Genomic DNA, 7767 nt, shown 5'->3' with positions numbered 1-7767 from the left:
TCTTTCCAGTGACTGACTTCCCAGGTTTTCTTGCCATTTGATTTTTCTCTCTCCAAACCCAAGAGGCGGGCCACTGAGGCAATGAAGGTTTGGACCAGCTGTGCTCCTAGGCCCTCCATTAGCACGTACAATCAAGGGCTGCCTGAAGAGAGGGATGGAAAAAAGGGAGCAAGGACAGGAGAAAGAAGGGAGAAAAACGCTCAAATATCTAAGATGTAAAATACAGCAACGCTGAGGTGACGCCGTGAGCACACCTTCCCCTCTGAAGAAAGTGGAACCGCGAACCGACAGTTCTCGCCGCCGGGGGAGGCACCAGAACCGAACTACAGCGCTCCGCTCCCGCTTCGCCCGGACACAAACGGCACCGGAAACATACCTGGCTGAGTCCTGCAATCAGTGCTCAGCTAGTCCCGTGGAGTGACTCCTGATCTTTTGACGAATGATTTCTCTTAAAATTACCCTGTTATGGAGCACAAGCGGTTTTTTCAATACAGCTATTACGAAGACCGACTATTTTTAAAGATTTGCAACATTTTCTAAAAATCATGTTTATGCTGACACCTCCTATTACGTAACATAAAAGAACATCATCAAGGCTGCGACAGGTTAAGCGGGCATCTTATTATTGTTTGCAATGCACTCCACCTACCTCACAGGGTTGTTGTGAGGAAAACTGTCAGATTTGGAAAAATGCCTTGAGCTTCTCGAAGGAAAGGCGCTATATAAATGCAAAAACAAACAACAATCAGAAACTATTTGCACAATTTGTACTTGTAATTTCTAAACAGACTTATAATATCAGTTGTAGCAGAAATCCTTAAAACACGGTGATATTCAAGAACTTCGTGAAGCCATGGGTAGGCTCAGCACAGGAAATCTAAAAATTTCTTTATATTTTCTAGTCAAGCACTTAATTTCTAAGTGACATTTAAAGTGATTTATAAATTCATGTCCAAGAATGGACATAAATAATCACACATGAGAAAAATAAAAATTAGATGATCACAGTAGTGGAAGGGTGAGTAAAAACTGTACAGATTTGGATTAGAAAATTCAAGAAAAGCTCCAAAGAAAAAGTGCCCTGAGATGACTCTTCTCATTTCCTTGCACCGTTATTTCCTGTTCAGCTCACTGCTCCCCTGAGACTCCCCGGGATACTGTGAATCTCTGGGTCACGCAGCCTCAACAAAGGGCATTTATTTCTCAGAGCACCATCTCTGCTTTACAGTGCCCATCTCCCCACTTTGGTTTTTAAAAGAATCAGAGGTATTACTAGCAACTCTATTCTCTGGCTAACAGGAAGAATATCAGTTTCACAATTGACAAATGTCAACTAAATCTAAATATCTCCCAATAAGTTGAAATTAGTATTTTGTTTACACTATTTCTAGGTATTCGTGTTACAACTCTGACATACTTGTCGGTAAATAGAGGGACATATTAGGATTAAAACATGAGCATTCATAATACAGCTAGTTTGGGAAATTCCCAAATCATTAAACATCTACTGTTTCTGAGCATGGTTCCTGATGGTATATGGAAAGAAGTCAAAGGGAGGAAAAAGGGCGTAAAAAAGAGAAAACAAAAAGTGACAATCAAATTACAGGTGTAAAACATGAGAACAGAGAGACCACTTATGCAAGTAACATACAGACAGCTTGGAGAATTAAAGTCCAAGCTCCAATCCTATCTTCTAGTCACTGCTTTTGCACCTCAAAGAGAGAGACGTCCATAAGCTATTAATTTAAGAAATATAAATTTTCCTCATTCTCTATAAAATAGTATCTCTGAAAATGATGTGAGTAAACATTCTGTTAAACTCTTGCTCAAGAGATGAAGAACTAGGATAAAATTTTATTTCTGAGTAAGTCCACTAAGATTTGAATGAAAATGTGCACCATTCAGTAAGAGTAACGGCTTTACTAATAAATTTCTGCGTGCTCCCAACTGTCAGCTTACAAGGGTCTGTTAAAGCGCCTTCACAATGAACGCCTCTGGAGAAAGGCCGAGAGCATCCCTTGATAGAGCAACGTCAACTGCTCAGCCATGGGGCCTGAGGTGCCCACGCTGCTGCAAAGCCAGCCTGGTCTATCCAGGGGACAGTAGGCTACACTAGAAACTGAATGAGAATTACATGCTGCACTGAAAACAGGAGTAAGTGTCTTCTTCTGCATGTTTAACTTGGTTTAACCAGTTTTAATTTTAGATCTTTCAATTTCTATTCATTAAAAAAATGTTATTTACTGGATGCATTTTAATTTAGGGGTACCTGGGCAAGGTAAGGTCTTAAGTTTTAATACTTGTGTGGTAATCCTAAACTGTTCGTTTTAGGACTACATGTTTTTAAGTGAGCCCTGAGAAGCCAGTGGTAAAGAATTTTTATCCACTTACGGCACCAGAGCAAAGCTCAGCAGGCCAGATGCTTCGGTGCTCTGCCAAGGCCAGTAGAGACCCCGCACAGCTGCTCAGGGCTCCGCACGGCTGGCCAAGACCCACCGCAGCCGGTCAGGGGCTCGTCAGAAATGGAGGATCTCAGAACCTGCCCCATAGCTTCTGAGTCAGAACCTGCATTTTAACCAGATTCCCCAAGTGACTCTAGGAACAACTATTGTCAAGGAGGATTTTTACAGAAAATAGGACTTTTTTCCTGCTGCAGAAGGCAATAACAAGCAACCCTTCATCACATATCAGATATGTGATTTGAATAGTCAAAGCTTGAGAGATTCTGAATACACAGATTTCCTTCCTAAACCACTAAAAGTTTTTTTATAATCTTGATGAAATGCTTCCTAAAATGGTTTATATGCTTCCATATTTCAGTATACAAGGCATAATGAACATATTCTCTTTCTTGATGATTCCAAGTCATAATTATGGGCCTTTGTGGTAATGTCCTGAATACCATTAGACTGTTATGTGAATCAGTGATTCACGTTTCTGAATTCAGCAAGAAAAAAAGGCTACAGGGTGACTTAAATACCATCATGATCCTCCAGAGAGTGAACACTGGTCTCTTATGTTCGCTGGGGAAAAAAAAAAAGAAATGGACTTAATGTAAACCAGATTTCAGTTGGACGTGAGGGCATCTGATCTTGCTGATTTTTCAGGGGACAGCCATCCATCTGCCTATTTAGAAATTTAGAGTACTTGCTCCTGTGAAGGCAGGAAACTATTTAAATAATTCTCTAACTTGTCACTTCATTTTAGTAAGTAAAGATACAGGACAGGAAATTACATGAAAATACCAAAGGCACAATTTTACCAAAATTACTTCTTTCTGGATGGAGAATGTAACTGATAAATGAATTATACACTATCTTGTTTTAATTCTAGCAAGAGACAGAACTGAAGGGGGGTAAAATGGACACAAGATTTTCCTCTCATCACCTTTACTCATCAATTCCTATCTTTCCTCGACTTATTGGTGACTTCCTCCTGGCGATCAAGTCCTTCTAGGGCATTCGCTGACACTGGAGCTACGAAACACCAGTTCTGGCGTGACAGGAGCGAGAGGACAGTGGCCCAGGACTTGCTCTACACTCTAAAACCCCGGGCTCTTCCATCAGACTTGAAAACCCTTTGCCATCAGAGCTAAGAGATGAAGAAGAGCTGCAGAGCTCTGGCGGTGTTTGGTGGCGGTCAGTTACGAAATCACCTAAGAGCCTTTTTTGGGAGAGAGATGATGTTTAAGGGAATTAGAATAAAGAAATGTAAAGGATGACAGATTCCAAGAGTGATGTAATATTTTACATAGATGTCTTCTGATAATAAAGCCCTTACGCATCTATTTTCTTATCTGCATATCGAATAGAAGCACGTGTCTTTAAAAATATTTACTCTTACTTAGCTGAATGCTTAGCTCAATCTCAAAGATTAAACTTGACGGCAAAATTCCCTGTGTACAGTGGCAATTATTTAAAAGAAGTAAAGTCTGCAATAAAATCATGAAAAAAAACTAATGTAACCTAATTTAAGTAGGAAAAAAGCTTTTTTAAAATCATACTCCTTTTCAAAGTTTTAGAGAATGTATGATTTTTTTTCCAGCTAATTACCATCAACATTTAAAACAATATAAAGATGCTCCTCCAGCTTTATATTTTAATCGAAATATTCTGAGATAAAATAAGAACACAGAATTAACACTGATGAGATCCTTAGAAGCTTTTGTTGCTTTCCTTGGCTCACACAGAGAAAATCCTTCTGTAGCAAAGAACTTTCCTTTAATGTCATTTTATATTTTGACTAAAAGTAAAATTAGCCATCTAGCTTCTTAAATTCAACATCATCTGTTTCATTCAGGAGAAAGACTTATAATTACCTAGTATTCATTTTGTGTGTTTGAAAACCTAAATAGGGATCAAGAACCAAACTGGTTGCTAGGTCATCATTTTCACAGAGCTCCTTGGCAGACATTCCAGAAGATGGTACATATCGACTCTGTCCTTCAAATCCTGAATTACCATTACCTGTGAAAAGAGAAAGAAAAGTAACTGAAATTGAAATCTACTAAATCTACCATAGCTTTGTTGCCCATTCAAGCTAGTAATCAAGAACTGAAATGACTTATTTCAATCAGTTTTAGTAATTAACTTAAACTAACCCGATTATTGAGAGTATTTTGGTTAGCAGATATCAGGTTTCCTAAGAACAGTCTCTGGACAGCGGTGAGACTCTGGCTCAGACGCCTTACTCACTCCTCCAAGGAAGAGCTGAGAAATGGGGTGAGTGGGGATGTTTATCAAGCACAAAGGGCCACCACAAACAGGGCTGGGGCGAGGAGGAGCGTTAGGAACACAAGACGCTTCTGCAGTCAGTGCCAGGCGTCCCCAGGTGTCAACTCCAGCTTCCTGCTTGTGGCAGATGACCATCATCCCCGCTTTGCCAGCAATAGGCCCAGAGGTTACGAAACTTGCCTATGATTACAGAACTAGGATGTGAAAGTGGGAAAAGGAGGAGAGAGGATGACCGGCCTATTTCTCTAACTGACCCGTCTGAAACAAACTTTGAATGAATGGATAAAAATGGGAAAGGTGACTGAAATATATGTGCGACCGAAGTAATTGGGTTTAACTGTGGAAGAAAAGCAATGTAAAGAGAGGAAAGGAAAGTCGTATTTGCATGTATGAAGTTTCGTCAGTGATTTGAATTTGATGCGCGTGTCACTGACGGTCTTCTCGTGGAGTTGGCAAAGACACCAGCTGTATAATCAAGCCTCTCAAAATTAAGACATGAAGAATGAGAGACCCTGAGAGGTGTAACCTTCTTCTCATCCACTCTTTCAAGAAAATAATAATAATAATAATAATAATAATAATAATAATAATAATAAACACATATATAAGTCCCTGCCTAAAGTATATGTTTTGCAATCAAATTATTGGCATGTCGGTATGTGAAAAGCTATCGAATCTTGTATTTTCTGTAACAGCTTTATTGAAGTATAATTCACATGCCATACAATTCATCCATTTCAAGTATAGAATTAAATAGTTTTTATTTAAATATATTCGCAGAATTGTGTAACCATCACCACAATCAATTTTGGAGCATTTCATCATTCCCAAAAGACACCCCACACCCATTAGCAGTCACTGTCCATTTCTTCCTCCCACCCAGCCCCTGGCAGCCACTATTAATCCACTTTGTCTCTATGAATGTGCCTAGTTTGAAAATTTCATAAAAATGGAATCACACATGTGCTCTTTTGTGACTGGCTTCTTTCAGTTACCATGTTTTCAAGGCTCATCCATGATGTATCATGCATCAGTACTTTATTCCTTATTATGGCCAAAGAGTAACCCATTGTATGCATAGACCACATTTTGTTTATTCATTCATCAGTCCATCAGATGGACTGGGTTTCTTTGGCTATTATGAATAATGTTTGTATGAACATTCATGTGAAAGTTTCTGCGTATACATGTTTTCAATTTTCTTAGGTACATAACTAGGAATGGACTTGCTAGGCATACGCTAACTATGATTAACCTTTTGAGGAATTGCCAGACTTTCCAAAGTGGCTGCAGCATTTTACGTTCCCAACAGCAGCGTATGAGGGTTCTAAATTCTCCACATCATCCATCATCAACACTTGTTACTACCTGTCCTTTTGATTCTAGATATCCTAGTGGTTGTGAATTGGTATACTATGGTTTTGATTTGCATTTCCCTGATGACTAATGATTTGAGCATCTTCTCGTGTACTTGCCATTTGTCTATCTTTGGAGAAACGTCTCTATTCAGAGACCCCTTGCCTCTTTTTAAACTGGAGTTTGTCTTTTAGTGTTGACTTGTAAGAAGAGTTCTTTATATATTGTGGATACTAGTTCTTTATCAGATATATGATTTGAACATATTTTCTCCTCTTCTGTGAGTTGTCTTTTCACATTCTTGATGGTATCCTTAAAGCATAAAACTTGGCAACTCTGATGAATTTCAATTTTTCTTTTTTCTTTTGTTCCTTGTGCTTGTAGTGCCATATTAAGAAACCACTGCCTAATCCAAAGTCATGGACATTTATGCCTGTTTTCTTCTAAGGGTTTAATAGTTCTAGCTTTTAATTTAGGTCTTTGATCCATTTTGAGTCAATTTTTCACATAGTGTGAGGTCGGGTCCAACTTCACTCTTTTGCACGTGGATGTCCAGCTTCCCCAGATGAAAAGACTAGTCTTTCCCCACTTAATTTGCTTGGTACTCTTGTTAAAAACGAATTAACTGCAAACATTAGGGTTTATTTTATTTTTGTATTCTCTTGTTCTAGTCCATGGATATGTCTACCTATATGCCAGGATAACGTTGTCTTGGATACTGCAACTTCGTAGTAAGTTCTGAAACAGAGAAGAGCAAGTCCTCCAACTTAGTTATTTTTCCAAGATTGTTTCAGTTATTCTGGGTCCCTTAAATTTCCATAAGAATTTGAGGATCAGTTTGTCAATTTCTGCAAAGAAGCCAGTTGAGATTCTAAGGGAAATGAATTTAATCCGTAGATCATTTGGGGGGTATTGCATCTTAACAACACTGTCTTTTAATCAATGAACATGTGATATCTTTCTCTTTATTTAGGTATTCTTTAATTTCTTTCAACAATGTTTGTAGTTTTAAAGTATTACTTATTCCTTTTTTTGGTCACTGTAAAATTGTTAATTTCATTTTAAAATTGTCCATTGCAAGTATATAGAAATACAATTGATTTTTGTATACTCATCTCCAATACTGCAACCTTGCTCAATTTGTTGATTATTTCTAACCAGTTTTTAGTGGATTCCTTAGGATTTTCTAGATACACAATCATGTCTGCAAACAGAGATTGTTTTATCTCTTCCTTTACAATTTGCATGCCTTTTAGTTCATTTCCTTGCCTAACTGCTTTGATTAGACCCTCTATAGTACAATGCTGAATGTAAGTGATGAGAACGGATTTTGCATCTTGTTCCTGATCTTTGGGGAAAACCATTTAGTATTTACTATTAAATATGACAGTTGCTCTGGGTTTTGCATAGATGTCCTTTATTAGGGTGAAGAATTCCCTTCTATTCCCAGTTAGCTAAATGTTTTTTCCTGAAAGGGTATGGGATTTTCTCAAATGCTTTTTCTGCCATCTATTGAGATGACTGGTTTTTGTCCTTCATCCTTTGGTATGGTATATTACATTATGTGATTTTCAGATGTTAAACCAACCTTGCATTCCTGGAATAAATCCCACTGGTCATACAGCAGAATTCTTTTCATCGGTTCCTGGATTTGGTCTGCTAGCACTTTGCTGAGGAC

The 7767-nt window shown here is 38.3% G+C and overlaps 1 protein-coding gene across 2 annotated transcripts in view; it reads right to left on the bottom strand.

Moving 5' to 3' along the window:
- KMT5B (lysine methyltransferase 5B) overlaps nt 1–7767 on the bottom strand; it is a 32109-nt gene that overhangs the window by 21393 nt on the left and 2949 nt on the right. Inside the window, exons 1-3 of one of the 2 annotated variants that reach the window (XM_025046180.1) lie at nt 4319–4378; nt 650–718; nt 377–460 (exon numbers count right to left, since the gene is read on the bottom strand). Coding sequence is in view for 1 of the 2 variants with exons in the window: in XM_006911006.3 (XP_006911068.1) it covers nt 650–718; nt 4319–4466 (217 nt within the window). In the remaining variant the exon portion in view is untranslated. Of the gene's footprint in view, nt 1–376; nt 461–649; nt 719–4318; nt 4467–7767 lie in introns of those variants that run through there. The other variant, XM_006911006.3, reaches the window with a different exon arrangement.

This window comes from Pteropus alecto, unplaced genomic scaffold (genome assembly GCF_000325575.1).
Source record: "Pteropus alecto unplaced genomic scaffold, ASM32557v1 scaffold43, whole genome shotgun sequence".
NCBI lineage: Eukaryota > Metazoa > Chordata > Mammalia > Chiroptera > Pteropodidae > Pteropus > Pteropus alecto.
This window is presented reverse-complemented; position numbering and strand designations above follow the sequence as displayed.